This window comes from Oncorhynchus tshawytscha, unplaced genomic scaffold (assembly GCF_018296145.1).
Source record: "Oncorhynchus tshawytscha isolate Ot180627B unplaced genomic scaffold, Otsh_v2.0 Un_contig_3682_pilon_pilon, whole genome shotgun sequence".
NCBI lineage: Eukaryota > Metazoa > Chordata > Actinopteri > Salmoniformes > Salmonidae > Oncorhynchus > Oncorhynchus tshawytscha.
Window position 1 is genome coordinate 107,948 of NW_024609475.1, and position 19,338 is coordinate 127,285.

At 46.1% G+C, this 19,338-nt stretch overlaps 1 protein-coding gene across 4 annotated transcripts in view; it reads left to right on the plus strand.

The window, feature by feature from the left end:
• The first annotated feature begins 1,105 nt into the window (after window positions 1-1,105).
• LOC112241099 (NIPA-like protein 2) overlaps window positions 1,106-19,338 on the plus strand; it is a 46,683-nt gene continuing 28,450 nt past the window's right edge. Inside the window, exon 1 of one of the 4 annotated variants that reach the window (XR_006082230.1) lies at window positions 1,106-1,431. Coding sequence is in view for 3 of the 4 variants with exons in the window: in XM_042315472.1 (XP_042171406.1) it covers window positions 1,330-1,431 (102 nt within the window). In the remaining variant the exon portion in view is untranslated. Of the gene's footprint in view, window positions 1,432-1,678; window positions 1,886-19,338 lie in introns of those variants that run through there. The other 3 variants (XM_042315472.1, XM_042315471.1, XM_042315473.1) reach the window with 3 other exon arrangements.

Consider the following 19,338-nt stretch of genomic DNA (forward strand, 5'->3'; position numbering starts at 1 on the left):
AGGACAACAGACAGTATTGCCAGCACAACATACATGACAACAGACGGTACAACAGACAGGACAACCGACAGTATTGTCAGTACAACAGACATGACAACAGACAGTATTGTCAGTACAACACACAGTATTGTCAGCACAACACAAGTATTGTCAGGACAACACACAGTATTGTCAGGACAACAGGCAGGTCAACAGACAGTATTGTCAGATCAACAGGCAGGACAACAGATAGTATTGTCAGCACAACACACAGTATTGTCAGGACAACAGGCAGGACAACAGACAGTATTGTCAAATCAACAGGCAGGACAACAGACAGTATTGTCAGATCAACAGGCAGGACAACAGACAGTATTGTCAAATCAACAGGCAGGACAACAGACAGTATTGTCAAATCAACAGGCAGGACAACAGACAGTATTGTCAGCACAACACACAGTATTGTGAGGACAACAGACAGTATTGTCAGATCAACAGACAGTATTGTCAGTACAACAGACAGGACAACAGTGCAGAATAGAGGAGTCCTCTGGCCTTTGATCATGGGTACAAGTGACACTTGAATTCTTAACAGATATTATTTGGGTCTATACTGCTATAGATTGTGTCATTCATTCTTGACAGATATTATTTGGGTCTATACTGCTATAGATTGTGTCATTCATTCTTAACAGATATTATTTGGGTCTATACTGCTTTAGATTATGTCATTCATTCTTGACAGATATTATTTGGGTCTATACCACTATAGATTATGTTCACGTTTCTCTAATTGTCCGCCAGATGGCGACTGCTATGATGTTCAATAGCAATCAGTGGCATAATGGCGGATTATGTTGATTTGGTTTATTTATTAATTAAATGATTAATTAATTAATTAAATAAACTTGAAGCATAACTCGCTAAAACATTCCTTAGATGTCAATCTTATTATATTGTAACGATCCTCGCTATATGAGCCACGTTACAATTCCCATCAAGTGGGAAGTCCGCCTTTCACGCCAAAATCCAGTGTTTGCTTCCCGTTCGCCACAATATTATATTATTATTATATTCTAAAAGATTAGATGACATGTATTCTGTGTACAAGTGACAACTGTCTGCCACTGGTCACATCCGGGGAAGTCTGTGCTCTCCAGCTGCATCCCCGCCTCGTTAATTCGTACTGACGTGGTGACGAGCAGACTGACCCTTCTGCCGGTTGACCGGGCAGGAAAGACTCAAACTCACGGGATGTCAAGACTGGAACCGGACAAACATGTGAAAAGGGGAATCTTGAGTTGCGATGAAGTAGCCTAGTTGGAAGGAAAGGCTACGATAGAGGAAAAGATGGCGAACAACTCAACTTTAGACAGCGTGTTTTCTAACAGAACAGGACAGAATTCATCTCGACCGTCTCCGTTCACTGAAATCCGGGAGAATCCGCTGAAGGTAGGCAACTAGTAACTCACTGACTCTTAAAAGTCCGCACAATCCTTGTTCGGCAGGGAAACTTTATTTCTTATTAGTTGAAACAAACATTATTTTGTATTATTATTCGAGATTAAACATTTATCGATTTTTTTTTAAGGGGAAAGATTTATTTTTATTTTTAGGAATTGTCCTAATATTTTCAATATTATTATTATTATTATTATTTCCATGTCCGCTCTGGGACCGGATATGCCCTTGTCTGGGACAAACGATCCCAATTCCGAACTCTCAAAAAAAGTTGACCAATTCTAAAAACGGTCAATAATTAATATTAACTGGGAAATGATCTTGTGAAGTTTCTTGCAATTCCCTCTCTGTGACATTGAAGAATATTTCTCTCAGAACTGTGATTTCCTTACAAAACATGTGTTTAGAGATTTGGACATTAACGTCGGAGTCCTAAATGAATCAGGTGAGCGACACCATAAGGACCTTCATGTTCTCTACTTCTATTTAAACAACCAATATTCAAGTCACCATGATCACAACCATAAACTATCAACTCCATCTACCTGATAGATTAAGATATGATTTTTGGTTCAAATATGTTTATTTTCATTAGGTTTTAGTCATAAATCAACGGAGAAAAAAACTCAAATGTAACTTTGTATACCACTTGAATGGGGGGGAAAAAAAACGTTTTGTTTTTATTGAGGATTTTCTTATTCATAATTTTTCATATTTGTACAAATGTTTGCATTTTAACTTTTAATTTCTATTGGTAAAAAAAACATGTCAGACTACCTGTTAACTCCAGTGGCTTGTCAACTCCATCGCTGATGGCTAACCCTCTTAAAGATGCGTTATTTTTCTGTCATTTATATTCTGGAAAAATATCTGAATCACTGTTCTGCAACGTGCTTAAACTCTTTTAGTGTTGTCTGTACTAAACCTAAGGGATACTGTTTGCTTTATAAATGTGGTTTTATGTTGTAAATCTAGAAAAACATGACAAAAATGCTAACTTGAAATAATCCCTGGAGCATTTATATAGTGCAATAAAACAAAACAAAAAGAGGTTTAGAGATTTGTATTAGTTCATTTAAAATGACCCATGAGCACCAAAGTGAAGTTGATAGAAGCATATTTAAATTGGGGGTCAAATGAAAGCTAGCAGTCTAATATTTTAGAGAAATTAAGGCATAGATAAATATTTCAACCATTTTCTATCCTAAAAATTCAGAAATAAAGCAAAGGCTTTGATTTCTAGACCAACTGATGGAAATGGGTCTTAGGAAACATCTACTATACAGGGTACATCATCAAAACACAGTCATGTTGAAGTCTCCTGCCTTAGGAAACATCTACTATACAGGGTACATCATCAAAACAGTCATGTTGAAGTCTCCTGCCTTAGGAAACATCTACTATACAGGGTACATCAAAACAGTCATGTTGAAGTCTCCTGCCTTAGGAAACATCTACTATACAGGGTACATCAAAACAGTCATGTTGAAGACTCCTGCCTTAGGAAACATCTACTATACAGGGTACATCAAAACAGTCATGTTGAAGACTCCTGCCTTAGGAAACATCTACTATACAGGGTACATCAAAACAGTCATGTTGAAGTCTCCTGCCTTAGGAAACATCTACTATACAGGGTACATCAAAACAGTCAAAGACAGAAACATCTCATGTTGAAGACTCCTGCCTTAGGAAACATCTACTATACAGGGTACATCATCAAAACAGTCATGTTGAAGTCTCCTGCCTCAGGAAACATCTACTATACAGGGTACATCATCAAAACAGTCATGTTGAAGACTCCTGCCTTAGGAAACATCTACTATACAGGGTACATCATCAAAACAGTCATGTTGAAGACTCCTGCCTCAGGAAACATCTACTATACAGGGTACATCAAAACAGTCATGTTGAAGACTCCTGACAATTAAAATCAATACTTAGACATTTTTTTTGCCCCCTGTAAGTTTAAGAAACATTGCCTTGCAGCTTGAAACTCCGTTACCAAACTCCGTTACCGTTACCCCCCCCCCCACATCTTTAAGATATTTACTAATTTCTTTAGAAGGAGGGAGGGAGGGAGGATAATGAAAGTTCACAGAAGTAATAAGTAAAAGTAGACCTAATCAATTATTTATTGAAAAATTTGGATACTGAGGGAGATTTTACAGAAATTCTGTTACCAAACTTCTTCCAGTAAAAAGTGTTTTTGTAAAATGTTCAATATAAATGGTTAAAAGTAGTCCTTGTGTATGTATGGTTGGACTTTTTAAATCAGTGGTTTTTGTTTGGTAAAGAATCTGAGTGTCAGCGCAATTCCGTTGCCGTGGAATTACATATTTGAATAATCTAATGTTTTAATTAATTTTTAATTAATTAATCAATCAAGGTCTTTAAACACATGTAGAAATGAAGAGTCTTTTTATGGTGTGTGTGACAGAGTTGACATAAATCCATTTAGTTGTCTTTTTATGGTGCGTGTGACAGAGTTGACATAAATCCATTTAGTTGTCTTTTATGGTGTGTGTGACAGAGTTGACATAAATCCATTTAGTTGCCTTTTATGGTGTGTGACAGAGTTGACATAAATCCATTTAGTTGTCTTTTTATGGTGTGTGTGACAGAGTTGACATAAATCCATTTAGTTGCCTTTTTATGGTGTGTGACAGAGTTGACAATCCATTTAGTTGTCTTTTTATGGTGTGTGACAGAGTTGACATAAATCCATTTAGTTGTCTTTTTATGGTGCGTGTGACAGAGTTGACATAAATCCATTTAGTTGCCTTGTTATGGTGTGTGTGACAGAGTTGACATAAATCCATTTAGTTGTCTTTTTATGGTGTGTGTGACAGAGTTGACATAAATCCATTTAGTTGTCTTTTTATGGTGTGTGACAGAGTTGACATAAATCCATTTAGTTGCCTTTTTATGGTGCGTGTGACAGAGTTGACATAAATCCATTTAGTTGTCTTTTTATGGTGCGTGTGACAGAGTTGACATAAATCCATTTAGTTGCCTTGTTATGAAAACATGTAAGAATGAGGTTGTTTATTTTAAATGTTGAGAGAGAGATACTTTGTCTATCAAAATATATATTTCGAATGTTAATTTTAAGAAAAATATTTGTGAAAAATCCAAAATGTATATTTTCACTTTTTTTTTTTTTCAAGAATCCCTGATTTAGATAATAAGGCTTTTGGGTTGTGCATTTATTCTTCTTGTTTTCTCAACAAGCTGTGGTTGAATTCTCAGCACGCATGACAAATCCAAACATTGCATTTCATCAAAGTGATTAGTGATGACATATAATTGCTCACAGATGAAGGTTTTTATTTTTGCCAAACCCTCATTACTAAGGTAATGCTAGTAATACTATAGTATCCCTTCACAGTGTCAGGGTAATCTGTCACTAAAGTAAAATGATTTGTGTCAGGGTAAAAATCTGTCAAGTGTTCTGGTCCTTGTCAGGGTAGTAATCTGTCACTATTGTAGTGTTCTGGTCCTTCACAGTGTCAGGGTAGTAATCTGTCACTATTTGTGTTATGGTCCCTTCACAGTGTCAGGGTAGTAATCTTCACTATAGTAGTGTTCTGGTCCTTCACAGTGTCAGGGTAGTAATCTGTCACTATAGTAGTGTTATGGTCCCTTCACAGTGTCAGGGTAGTAATCTGTCACTATTGTAGTGTTCTGGTCCTTCACAGTGTCAGGGTAGTAATCTGTCACTATAGTAGTGTTCTGGTCCCTTCACAGTGTCAGGGTAGTAATCTGTCACTATCTGTCCTTCACAGTGTCAGGGTAGTAATCTGTCACTATTGTAGTGTTCTGGTCCTTCACAGTGTCAGGGTAGTAATCTGTCACTATAGTAGTGTTCTGGTCCTTCACAGTGTCAGGGTAGTAATCTGTCACTATAGTAGTGTTATGGTCCCTTCACAGTGTCAGGGTAGTAATCTGTCACTATAGTAGTGTTCTGGTCCTTCACAGTGTCAGGGTAGTAATCTGTCACTATAGTAGTGTTATGGTCCTTCACAGTGTCAGGGTAGTAATCTGTCACTATAGTAGTGTTCTGGTCCTTCACAGTGTCAGGGTAGTAATCTGTCACTATAGTAGTGTTCTGGTCCTTCACAGTGTCAGGGTAGTAATCTGTCACTATAGTAGTGTTCTGGTCCTTCACAGTGTCAGGGTAGTAATCTGTCACTATAGTAGTGTTATGGTCCTTCACAGTGTCAGGGTAGTAATCTGTCACTATAGTAGTGTTATGGTCCTTCACAGTGTCAGGGTAGTAATCTGTCACTATTGTAGTGTTCTGGTTCTTCACAGTGTCAGGGTAGTAATCTGTCACTATTGTAGTGTTATGGTCCCTTCACAGTGTCAGGGTAGTAATCTGTCACTATTGTAGTGTTATGGTCCCTTCACAGTGTCAGGGTAGTAATCTGTCACTATAGTAGTGTTCTGGTCCTTCACAGTGTCAGGGTAGTAATCTGTCACTATTGTAGTGTTCTGGTCCTTCACAGTGTCAGGGTAGTAATCTGTCACTATTGTAGTGTTCTGGTCCTTCACAGTGTCAGGGTAGTAATCTGTCACTATAGTAGTGTTCTGGTCCTTCACAGTGTCAGGGTAGTAATCTGTCACTATTGTAGTGTTCTGGTCCTTCACAGTGTCAGGGTAGTAATCTGTCACTATAGTAGTGTTATGGTCCTTCACAGTGTCAGGGTAGTAATCTGTCACTATAGTAGTGTTCTGGTCCTTCACAGTGTCAGGTAGTAATCTGTCACTATAGTAGTGTTATGGTCCTTCACAGTGTCAGGGTAGTAATCTGTCACTATAGTAGTGTTCTGGTCCTTCACAGTGTCAGGCTAGTAATCTGTCACTAAAGTAGTGTTCTGGTCCTTCACAGTGTCAGGCTAGTAATCTGTCACTAAAGTAGTGTTATGATCCTTCACAGCATCAGGCTAGTAATCTGTCACTATAGTAGTGTTCTGGTCCTTCACAGTGTCAGGGTAGTAATCTGTCACTATTGTAGTGTTCTGGTTCTTCACAGTGTCAGGGTAGTAATCTGTCACTATTGTAGTGTTATGGTCCCTTCACAGTGTCAGGGTAGTAATCTGTCACTATTGTAGTGTTATGGTCCCTTCACAGTGTCAGGGTAGTAATCTGTCACTATAGTAGTGTTCTGGTCCTTCACAGTGTCAGGGTAGTAATCTGTCACTATTGTAGTGTTCTGGTCCTTCACAGTGTCAGGGTAGTAATCTGTTTACTATAGTAGTGTTCTGGTCCCTTCACAGTGTCAGGGTAGTAATCTGTCACTATAGTAGTGTTATGGTACTTCACAGTGTCAGGGTAGTAATCTGTCACTATAGTAGTGTTATGGTCCTTCACAGTGTCAGGGTAGTAATCTGTCACTATAGTAGTGTTCTGGTCCTTCACAGTGTCAGGGTAGTAATCAGTCACTATAGTAGTGTTATGGTCCTTCACAGTGTCAGGGTAGTAATCTGTCACTATAGTAGTGTTATGGTCCTTCACAGTGTCAGGGTAGTAATCTGTCACTATAGTAGTGTTATGGTCCTTCACAGTGTCAGGTAGTAATCTGTCACTATAGTAGTGTTATGGTCCTTCACAGTGTCAGGGTAGTAATCTGTCACTATTGTAGTGTTATGGTCCTTCACAGTGTCAGGGTAGTAATCTGTCACTATAGTAGTGTTATGGTCCTTCACAGTGTCAGGGTAGTAATCTGTCACTATAGTAGTGTTATGATCCTTCACAGTGTCAGGGTAGTAATCTGTCACTATAGTAGTGTTATGGTCCTTCACAGTGTCAGGGTAGTAATCTGTCACTATTGTAGTGTTATGGTCCTTCACAGTGTCAGGGTAGTAATCTGTCACTATAGTAGTGTTATGGTCCTTCACAGTGTCAGGGTAGTAATCTGTCACTATAGTAGTGTTATGGTCCTTCACAGTGTCAGGGTAGTAATCTGTCACTATAGTAGTGTTATGGTCCTTCACAGTGTCAGGGTAGTAATCTGTCACTATAGTAGTGTTATGGTCCTTCACAGTGTCAGGGTAGTAATCTGTCACTATAGTAGTGTTATGGTCCTTCACAGTGTCAGGGTAGTAATCTGTCACTATAGTAGTGTTATGGTCCTTCACAGCATCAGGGAAAAGGTTTTCACCCCTTGGCCACATTCCTCCCAAGTGTTTTGTGTCTAGTGCAGGAAGTTCAAGTTCATGGCCAGTGAGATCATGTCAGTAGCTAGCTAGCTACTTCCTGGTCATTTACAGTATCTTGGAAGCCAACACACAGTTTGTTTTAGTAATTGGTGCTTTGTGTGGTTTTCTCTGTTGGACCGTGAGGAGTTCTCTAAGCCGCTGTGGTACCTGTTCTCAAGGCTGAGGTTGGAATAAATGAATCGCTATATTGACATGGTTTCTAGTCGTCTTGGAAACCCTAAGTTAAAATGTTGCATATCATTCTATGTTACATGCCTCTGTCCACGAGAGGATATTTCTACAGGTTCCCTCTGAAACCATGTATAGCCTACAGAGTACATGATGGCCTCTTGTCCTCCTATCTCCTCTGCACACAGATACACTTCCTCCTCTGCACACAGATACACTTCCTCCTCTGCACTCAGATACATTTCCTTCTCTGCACACAGATACACTTCCTCCTCTGCACACAGATATACTTCCTCCTCTGCACACAGATACACTTTCTCCTCCTCCTCTGCATCTGTCCCACAGACATTCTGTCAGCCATGTTGTCAGGGGGCCTCCTCTGGTGAATTCTGTCACAGATGTCAGGACTGGGCAGAGATGAGGACTTCAGCCACGTTGTCAGGGGACCTCTGCACACAGGGTGAACTTCCTCCTCTGCACACAGATGATATTCTGTCAGCCACGTTGTCAGGGGGACCTGGGCAGAGATGAGGACTGAGGTGAATTCTGTCAGCCACCTCAGGGGGACCTGGGCAGAGATGAGGACTGAGGTGAATTCTGTCAGCCACGTTGTCAGGGGGACCTGGGCAGAGATGAGGACTGAGGTGAATTCTGTCAGCCACGTTGTCAGGGGACCTGGGCAGAGATGAGGACTGGGGTGAATTCTGTCAGCCACGTTGTCAGGGGGACCTGGGCAGAGATGAGGACTGAGGTGAATTCTGTCAGCCACGTTGTCAGGGGGACCTGGGCAGAGATGAGGACTGAGGTGAATTCTGTCAGCCACGTTGTCAGGGGGACCTGGGCAGAGATGAGGACTGGGGTGAATTCTGTCAGCCACGTTGTCAGGGGACCTGGGCAGAGATGAGGACTGAGGTGAATTCTGTCAGCCACGTTGTCAGGGGACCTGGGCAGAGATGAGGACTGAGGTGAATTCTGTCAGCCACGTTGTCAGGGGGACCTGGGCAGAGATGAGGACTGAGGTGAATTCTGTCAGCCACGTTGTCAGGGGGACCTGGGCAGAGATGAGGACTGAGGTGAATTCTGTCAGCCATGTTGTCAGGGGGGCCTGGGCAGAGATTTTTTATTTATTTTATTTCACCTTTATTTAACCAGGTAGGCAAGTTGAGAACAAGTTCTCATTTACAATTGCGACCTGGCCAAGATAAAGCAAAGCAGTTCGACAGATACAACGACACAGAGTTACACATGGAGTAAAACAAACATACAGTCAATAATACAGTATAAACAAGTCTATATACGATGTGAGCAAATGAGGTGAGAAGGGAGGTAAAGGCAAAAAAGGCCATGGTGGCAAAGTAAATACAATATAGCAAGTAAAACACTGGAATGGTAGTTTTGCAATGGAAGAATGTGCAAAGTAGAAATAAAAATAATGGGGTGCAAAGGAGCAAAATAAATAAATTAAATACAGTAGGGAAAGAGGTAGTTGTTTGGGCTAAATTATAGGTGGGCTATGTGCAGTAATCTGTGAGCTGCTCTGACAGTTGGTGCTTAAAGCTACTGAGGGAGATAAGTGTTTCCAGTTTCAGAGATTTTTGTAGTTCGTTCCAGTCATTTGCAGCAGAGAACTGGAAGGAGAGGCGGCCAAAGAAAGAATTGGTTTTGGGGGTGACTAGAGAGATATACCTGCTGGAGCGTGTGCTACAGGTGGGAGATGCTATGGTGACCAGCGAGCTGAGATGAGGACTGAGGTGAATTCTGTCAACCACGTTGTCAGGGGGCCTGGGCAGAGATGAGGACTGAGGTGAATTCTGTCAACCACGTTGTCAGGGGGCCTGGGCAGAGATGAGGACTGAGGTGAATTCTGTCAACCACGTTGTCAGGGGGCCTGGGCAGAGATGAGGACTGAGTTGAATTCTGTCAACCACGTTGTCAGGGGGGCCTGGGCAGAGATGAGGACTGAGGTGAATTCTGTCAACCACGTTGTCAGGGGGGCCTGGGCAGAGATGAGGTGTGAGGCATATACTGTAGAAATAGGAGAAGAGACTGTTCTGCAGGAGAATGGGTTTACTGTACTATAAGGGTTGAACAGCTGGCAGCTCTGAGATAACTCAATACCCCAGCCTGCTCTCTCCCTTCCCTCCTCCCCTCCCAGGTCAGAGGCCATGGATCAGCCCATCTCTTTACCCCTTCATCCATCCCCAGCCCGTCACAGTTCTCCATTGTCACGTAGCACAAAGAAACACGCTGTCCGCCCCCCTGGACACAGAGAGAGAGAGACAGTGGGGGAGGAGAACATCAGTCTCATTCTGTTTCGTCACCTCTTCAGACCCGGTCAGACCCAGAGAGAGAGTTCTGTTCTGTCACCTCTTCAGACCCAGAGAGAGAGAGAGTTCTGTTCTGTCACCTCTTCAGACCCAGAGAGAGAGAGAGTTCTGTTCTGTCACCTCTTCAGACCCAGAGAGAGAGAGAGAGAGTTCTGTTCTGTCACCTCTTCAGACCCAGAGAGAGAGAGAGTTCTGTTCTGTCACCTCCTCAGACCCAGAGAGAGAGAGAGTTCTGTTCTGTCACCTCCTCAGACCCAGAGAGAGAGAGTTCTGTTCTGTCACCTCCTCAGACCCAGAGAGAGAGAGAGTTCTGTTCTGTCACCTCCTCAGACCCAGAGAGAGAGAGTTCTGTTCTGTCACCTCTTCAGACCCGGTCAGACCCAGAGAGAGAGTTCTGTTCTGTCACCTCTTCAGACCCGGTCAGACCCAGAGAGAGAGTTCTGTTCTGTCACCTCTTCAGACCCAGACCCAGAGAGAGAGTTCTGTTCTGTCACCTCTTCAGACCCAGAGAGAGAGTTCTGTTCTGTTCTTCTTCAGACCCGGTCAGACCCAGAGAGAGGAGTTCTGTTCTGTCACCCCTCAGACCCAGGGTAGAGAGAGTTCTGTTCTGTTAGGCCCTATCAGACCCTGGGGTAGAATGAGGCCCTATAGAGAACACTCTGGGGAGTTCTGTTCTGTCACCTATCAGAGAACACTCTGGGGTAGAATGTTAGGCCCTATAGAGAACACTCTGGGGTAGAATGTTAGGCCCTATAGAGAACACTCTGGGGTAGAATGTTAGCCCTATAGAGAACACTCTGGGGTAGAATGTTCTGGCCCTATAGAGAACACTCTGGGGTAGAATGTTAGGCCCTATAGCGAACACTCTGGGGTAGAATGTTCTGGGCTACAATGTTAGGGACAGAGTTAGAACACTCTGGGCTAGAATGTTAGGCCCTATAGAGAACACTCTGGGGTAGAATGTTAGGCCCTATAGAGAACACTGGGGTAGAATGTTAGGCCCTATAGAGAACACTCTGGGGTAGAATGTTAGGCCCTATAGAGAACACTCTGGGGTAGAATGTTAGGCCCTATAGAGAACACTCTGGGGTAGAATGTTCTGGCCCTATAGAGAACACTCTGGGGTAGAATGTTCTGGCCCTATAGAGAACACTCTGGGGTAGAATGTTAGGCCCTATAGAGAACACTCTGGGGTAGAATGTTAGGCCCTATAGAGAACACTCTGGGGTAGAATGTTAGGCCCTATAGAGAACACTCTGGGGTAGAATGTTAGGCCCTATAGAGAACACTCTGGGGTAGAATGTTAGGCCCTATAGAGAACACTCTGGGGTAGAATGTTAGGCCCTATAGAGAACACTCTGGGGTAGACTGTTAGGCCCTATAGAGAACACTCTGGGGTAGAATGTTAGGCCCTATAGAGAACACTCTCGGGTAGAATGTTAGGCCCTATAGAGAACACTCTGGGGTAGAATGTTAGGCCCTATAGAGAACACTCTGGGGTAGAATGTTAGGCCCTATAGAGAACACTCTGGGGTAGAATGTTAGGCCCTATAGAGAACACTCTGGGGTAGAATGTTAGGCCCTATAGAGAACACTCTGGGGTAGAATGTTAGGCCCTATAGAGAACACTGGGCTAGAATGTTCTGGGCTACAATGTTAGGGACAGAGTTAGAACACACTGGGTAGAATGTTAGGGACAGAGTTAGAACACACTGGGTAGAATGTTAGGGACAGAGTTAGAACGCTCTGGGGTATAATGTTAGGGACAGAGTTAGAACGCTCTGGGGTAGAATGTTAGGGACAGAGTTAGAACACCCTGGGGTAGAATGTTAGGGACTGAGTTAGAACACTCTGGGGTAGAATGTTAGGGACAGAGTTAGAACACTCTGGGGTAGAATGTTAGGGACAGAGTTAGAACACTCTGGGGTAGAATGTTAGGGACAGAGTTAGAACGCTCTGGGGTAGAATGTTAGGGACAGAGTTAGAAGCTCTGGGGTAGAATGTTAGGGACAGAGTTAGAACACTCTGGGGTAGAATGTTAGGGACAGAGTTAGTCACACTCTGGGGTAGAATGTTAGGGACAGAGTTAGAACGCTCTGGGGTAGAATGTTAGGGAGAGTTGCTCCTGGGGTAGAATGTTAGGGACAGAGTTCTGCTCTGGGGTAGAATGTTAGGGACAGAGTTAGAACGCTCTGGGGTAGAATGTTAGGGACAGAGTTAGAACGCTCTGGGGTAGAATGTTAGGGACAGAGTTAGAACGCTCTGGGGTAGAATGTTAGGGACAGAGTTAGAACACACTGGGGTAGAATGTTAGGGACAGAGTTAGAACACTCTGGGGTAGAATGTTAGGGACAGAGTTAGAACACACTGGGGACCCAGAATGTTAGGGACAGAGTTAGTTCTGTCGCTCTGGGGTAGAATGTTAGGGACAGAGTTAGAGTTCTGGGGTAGAATGTTAGGGAGAGAGTTAGAACACTCTGGGGTAGAATGTTAGGGACAGAGTTAGAACACACTTAGAATGTTAGGGACAGAGTTAGAACTGCTCTGGGGTAGAATGTTAGGGACAGAGTTAGAACGCTCTGGGGTAGAATGTTAGGGACAGAGTTAGAACGCTCTGGGGTAGAATGTTAGGGACAGAGTTAGAACACTCTGGGGTAGAATGTTAGGGACAGAGTTAGAACACTCTGGGGTAGAATGTTAGGGACAGAGAGAACACTCTGGGGTAGAATGTTAGGGACTAGTAGAGAACACTCTGGGGTAGAATGTTAGGGACAGAGTTAGAACACTCTGGGGTAGAATGTTAGGGACAGAGTTAGAACACACTGGGGTAGAATGTTAGGGACAGAGTTAGAACACTCTGGGGTAGAATGTTAGGGACAGAGTTAGAACACACTGGGGTAGAATGTTAGGGACAGAGTTAGAACACTGGGGTAGAATGTTAGGGCCCAGAGTTAGAACACACTGGGGTAGAATGTTAGGGACAGAGTTAGAACACTCTGGGGTAGAATGTTAGGGACAGAGTTAGAACACTCTGGGGTAGAATGTTAGGGACAGAGTTAGAACGCTCTGGGGTAGAATGTTAGGGACAGAGTTAGAACACTCTGGGGTAGAATGTTAGGGACAGAGTTAGAACACTCTGGGGTAGAATGTTAGGGACAGAGTTAGAACACACTGGGGTAGAATGTTAGGGACAGAGTTAGAACACTCTGGGGTAGAATGTTAGGGACAGAGTTAGAACGCTCTGGGGTAGAATGTTAGGGACAGAGTTAGAACGCTCTGGGGTAGAATGTTAGGGACAGAGTTAGAACGCTCTGGGGTAGAATGTTAGGGACAGAGTTAGAACGCTCTGGGGTAGAATGTTAGGGACAGAGTTAGAACACTCAGGAATGAAGGTGGAACTTCTTGGGAGTCTTTGAAACAACTACAGACTCTGTCTGAATGGAAAACAAAATCATGATTGTTATGTGCTGTTACATGTAATCTGTTGGTAAAATATTGACCTCATTATGCAGGTTACAAGTATCAGATGACCTCCTCCTGTACAGGACATACAGTACACCACAGTCCATGGATTAGCAGATTATAGTAGATCTCTGTGTGTTGTTGGATACAAATGTTTGTCTTAGTAGTGGAACGTCTTCCAACTGGGCAGTCTACTGTAAGAAGCACCCTGACCAGAATGGACCTGCCAGGCCAATTAGGTCATGTTTGCCAAGTAGGACACTCCCTCGTGTGCCAGCCTGCTTGTGGCCTTTGTTGTGTTTGCCCTTCCTGCTACAAGGAAGCCAGACCTCTGTTCCCTCTGAGTGAATGGGCTGATGAATACTACTGTGCAATTCCATGTAAAAGGACCCATGAGAACCAACATGTGAAGTTCATAGAAACGTGTTAAGTTGGGTGTCAAATGAAAGCTAGGAGTCTATATTTTTTAAACATTTTTTTAAAACAAATTAAGGCATATATATATTCAACCTAAAAGATGGGAAAGGGGTCAACATAAAAGTCTCCTAAAATATTTTTAGAAATACATTTAAAACAAAATAATATTGAAGTAACTGCCAACAAAAATCTACATATTTTAAACTGAACAAAAATATAAACAAACAACAATTTCAAAAGATTTGACTGATTTTACCGTTCAAATAAAGAAATCAGTCAATTGAAATAAATTTATCTGTTGGTCACAGATCCCTTAAATAAAGGTCTGGTGGATCAGAAAACCAGTCAGTATCTGATGTGGATCAGAAAACCAGTCAGTATCTGGTGTGGATCAGAAACCAGTCCGTATCTGGTGTGGATCAGAACACCAGTCAGTATCTGGTGTGGATCAGAAAACCAGTCAGTATCTGGTGTGGATCAGAAACCAGTCAGTATCTGGTGTGGATCAGAAAACCAGTCAGTATCTGGTGTGATCAGAAAACCAGTCAGTATCTGTTGTGATCAGAAACCAGTCAGTATCTGGTGTGGATCAGAAAACCAGTCAGTATCTGGTGTGGATCAGAAAACCAGTCAGTGTCTGGTGTGGATCAGAAAACCAGTCAGTGTCTGGTGTGGATCAGAAAACCAGTCAGTGTCTGGTGTGGATCAGAAAACCAGTCAGTGTCTGGTGTGGATCAGAAAACCAGTCAGTGTCTGGTGTGGATCAGAAAACCAGTCAGTGTCTGGTGTGGATCAGAAAACCAGTCAGTGTCTGGTGTGGATCAGAAAACCAGTCAGTGTCTGGTGTGGATCAGAAAACCAGTCAGTGTCTGGTGTGGATCAGAAAACCAGTCAGTGTCTGGTGTGGATCAGAAAACCAGTCAGTGTCTGGTGTGGATCAGAAAACCAGTCAGTGTCTGGTGTGGATCAGAAAACCAGTCAGTGTCTGGTGTGGATCAGAAAACCAGTCAGTGTCTGGTGTGGATCAGAAAACCAGTCAGTGTCTGGTGTCACCACCATTTACCTCATGCAGCTTGACACATCTCCTTCACATAGAGTTGATCAGGCTGTTGATTGTGGCCTGTGGAATGTTGTCCCCACTTCTCTTCAATGGGGTGACATGTCTAGTGAGAATGCAGGCCATGGAAGAACTGGGAAAAAATGTCGGCTTCCAGGAAGTGTACAGATCCTTGCGACATGGGGCCGTGCATTATCATGCTGAAACATGAGGTGATGGCAGCGGATGAATGGCACGACAATGGGGCCCGGGATCTCGTCACGGTATCTCTGTGCTTTCAAATGACCATAGATAAAATACAGTTGTTAGTTGTCTGTAGTTTATGCCTGGCCATACCATAACTCCACAATGGGGCACTCTGTTCACAATGTTGACATCAGTAAACCGCTCGACCACATAACGCCATACATCCGGTTTGCGGTTGTGAGGCCGGTTGACATTGGAGATGGTTTATGGGATTAACAGGGATGTAAACAAATTGTTTCACAATTTCAGAGACATTTTTTGGGATCTTTTATTTCAGCATTTTTTATATTTTTGTTCAGTATCGTTTTGGAGAAATGATTTGCCTCCTGTACGTTTAAGAAACTTTGCTTTATGCCTTGTAATTCCATTACCAGAAACCCTTTGAGATATGTTCTAATTTCTCTGCCTCATGAAGAGGGAGGATCATGAATGTTCACAGAACTAACAAGTAAAGGTAAAGCTATCAATTAGTTTGTGCTTTTACTGATCTCAAACTTGTTTATTAATTAATGAGAGATTTAAAACTTGTAATTCTGTTGCGAATCGGTAACACAATTTCCTGAAAATCAGTAACGGAATTACTGCAATTGAATTGGGAAATGATAGCAGTCACAAACCACAGTTGGGTCTCCTGATACTGTCCTCCCTTTCACTGGCGTACTCCGCCCATGGAAGGAATCGGGCCCACTCTCCCTGCCGGTCCTGGAAGTGACTCCTCGGGAACCTCCCCAGCTCCTGGTTCATCCTCTCCACCTGCCTGTTGGACTGAGGCCGGTACCCAGAAGTGAGGTTGACCCCGAGCTTCTCCATAAAGGCTTTCCACACCCGTAATGTGAATTGGGGGCCATGGTCAGAGACGATGTCCTCCGGAAGGCCATAACGGGAAGGAGTTTCCCTGCTGGAGCGTTCCGTGAGGATTTGTTTTGATCAGGAGTTGACGTAGCGACTAACGTGCTGCGCCAAGGTAGGCCACCAATACTTCTCAGAGATCGATTGGGTAGTGCGAGAAATACCTGACTGTCCAGTGATGACAGCTGTCTGCGCCCAGGTCAGCAGATGATCCCTAATCCCCGTGGGAACGTAGATGCCTTCAGGAGGACAGTTAGTGGGTCTCCAGAGACTGGCGAATGTCCACATCTACGTCCCAGACCACAGAGGCTACAACTCGAGAGGAAGGGATTACAGGTGCATGGGCAGGACCCTCTCCCGAATCGTAGAGACGTGACAAGGCATTGGCTTTGGTGGGGTTTTTTAACCTGGGAGAATCTTGTGAAGTAAAGGGCCCACCTTGCTTGGCGCTGATTCAGCCTCCTTTTCTGTCCGTATGTACTCCAGGTTCCGATGGTCGGTGAGGATGACAAATGGGTCCTTGGCGCCCTCCAGCCAGTCTCCACCCCTAATGCCAATTTCACCACCAGGAGCTCTCGATCACCGACGTCGTAATTCCTCTCTGCGGGGGATAGTTTCTTAGAGTAATATGCACACGGATGCAATTTCTGTGGATGACCTTGTCGTTGAGACAGAACTGCCCCCACGCCCACCTCTGAAGCGTCCACCACAAAAGGTATTGTGGGATCTGGATGTTTGAGCAATGGGGGCGGAGGGTGAAACGTCCCATTAGTAGACTGAAGGCCTCGTCGGCTGCTAGACTCTGGACCAACCTACGGGGACCACCCTTAAGGAGAAGGGTGAGAGGAGCGGGGATGGAGCTCAAATACCTGATGAAATGGCTGTAGAAGTTGGCAAAACCCCAAAAAACGTTGTAACCCCTTTTATGGTGGTTGGGACTGGCCATGATCTGACTGCATTTACCTTCTTGACATCCATCTTCACTCCTTACGGGCTGATTTGGTAGCCTGGGAAGGAGCCTCCTGATGAAACTGGCACTTCTCAGCCTTGACAAACAGGTGGTTAGCCGGGAGCTTCAAGTGTTTTGTCCAAATGCTGGTGGAGCATTCAACTAATAAAAGAATGTACGACCTGACCAGAGAGGTCCAGGAACTGAAGAACAGTTTGCAGTTCTCCCAGGGTCAGCTCGATGAGTTTAAACAAGAGAACGGGCAAGTTGAATGCAGTCTGTAAGTCTGTGAGAGAGGACATCGGTTCGGTGTGTGAATCCATGATAACGATGATGGAGAAATCAGATTATCTTGAGGGACAATCAAGGTGGAACAACCATGGATGTGGACGGAATTGCAGAATCTCCACGAGACCTGGACGGAGTCTGAGGACAAAGTGAGGGAAATGATTTTGGAGATGGACATCAGGAAAATTGAGGTGGACCACGCCCACAGGACTGGAAAACCCACCACCGGCCAAGGTGAGATGCCCAGGCCGATAGTAGTCAAGTTCCTCAGGTTCAAGGACAAAGTAGCTGTTCTGGAAAGCGCCAAGAACTTAAGAGGAACGTATATCTTCCTCAGCGAGGACTATCCTGAAGCTATCTGCCAGAATAGGAAATCATTTTTCCCAGCCATGAAAGCTGCCAGAGCACGTAGGGACATTGCTTACATTCGCTACGACAGGCTCATTGGCCACCCTCCCTACGGCGGGCTCGTTGGCCACCCTCCCTACGGCGGGCTCGTTGGCCACCCTCCCCACGTTGGCCACCCTCCCCACGGCGGGCTCGTTGGCCACCCTCCCCACGGCGGGCTCGTTGGCCACCCTCCCCACGGCGGGCTCGTTGGCCACCCTCCCCACGGCGGGCTCGTTGGCCACCCTCCCCACGGCGGGCTCGTTGGCCACCCTCCCCACGGCGGGCTCGTTGGCCACCCTCCCCACGGCGGGCTCGTTGGCCACCCTCCCCACGGCGGGCTCGTTGGCCACCCTCCCCACGGCGGGCTCGTTGGCCACCCTCCCCACGGCGGGCTCGTTGGCCACCCTCCCCACGGCGGGCTCGTTGGCCACCCTCCCCACGGCGGGCTCGTTGGCCACCCTCCCCACGGCGGGCCGTTGGCCACCCTCCCCACGGCGGGCTCGTTGGCCACCCTCCCCACGGCGGGCTCGTTGGCCACCCTCCCCACGGCGGGCTCGTTGGCCACCCTCCCCACGGCGGGCTCGTTGGCCACCCTCCCCACGGCGGGCTCGTTGGCCACCCTCCCCACGACTGGCTCGTTGGCCACCCTCCCCACGACGGGCTCGTTGGCCACCCTCCCCACGACGGGCTCGTTGGCCACCCTCCCCACGACGGGCTCGTTGGCCACCCTCCCCACGACGGGCTCGTTGGCCACCCTCCCCACGACGGGCTCGTTGGCCACCCTCCCTACGCCCGGCTCGTTGGCCACCCTCCCCACGGCGGGCTCGTTGGCCACCCTCCCCACCCGGGCTCGTTGGCCACCCTCCCCACGACGGGCTCGTTGGCCACCCTCCCCACGACGGGCTCGTTGGCCACCCTCCCCACGACGGGCTCGTTGGCCACCCTCCCCACGACGGGCTCGTTGGCCACCCTCCCCACGACGGGCTCGTTGGCCACCCTCCCCACGGCGGGCTCGTTGGCCACCCTCCCCACGGCGGGCTCGTTGGCCACCCTCCCCACGGCGGGCTCGTTGGCCACCCTCCCCACGACGGGCTCGTTGGCCACCCTCCCCACGCCCGGCTCGTTGGCCACCCTCCCCACGGCCGGGCTCGTTGGCCACCCTCCCCACGACGGGCTCGTTGGCCACCCTCCCCACGACGGGCTCGTTGGCCACCCTCCCCACGACTGGCTCGTTGGCCACCCTCCCACGACGGGCTCGTTGGCCACCCTCCCCACGACGGGCTCGTTGGCCACCCTCCCCACGACGGGCTCGTTGGCCACCCTCCCCACGACGGGCTCGTTGGCCACCCTCCCCACGACGGGCTCGTTGGCCACCCTCCCCACGACGGGCTCGTTGGCCACCCTCCCCACGCCCGGCTCGTTGGCCACCCTCCCCACGCCCGGCTCGTTGGCCACCCTCCCCACGTTGGCCACCCTCCCCACGGCGGGCTCGTTGGCCACCCTCCCCACGACGGGCTCGTT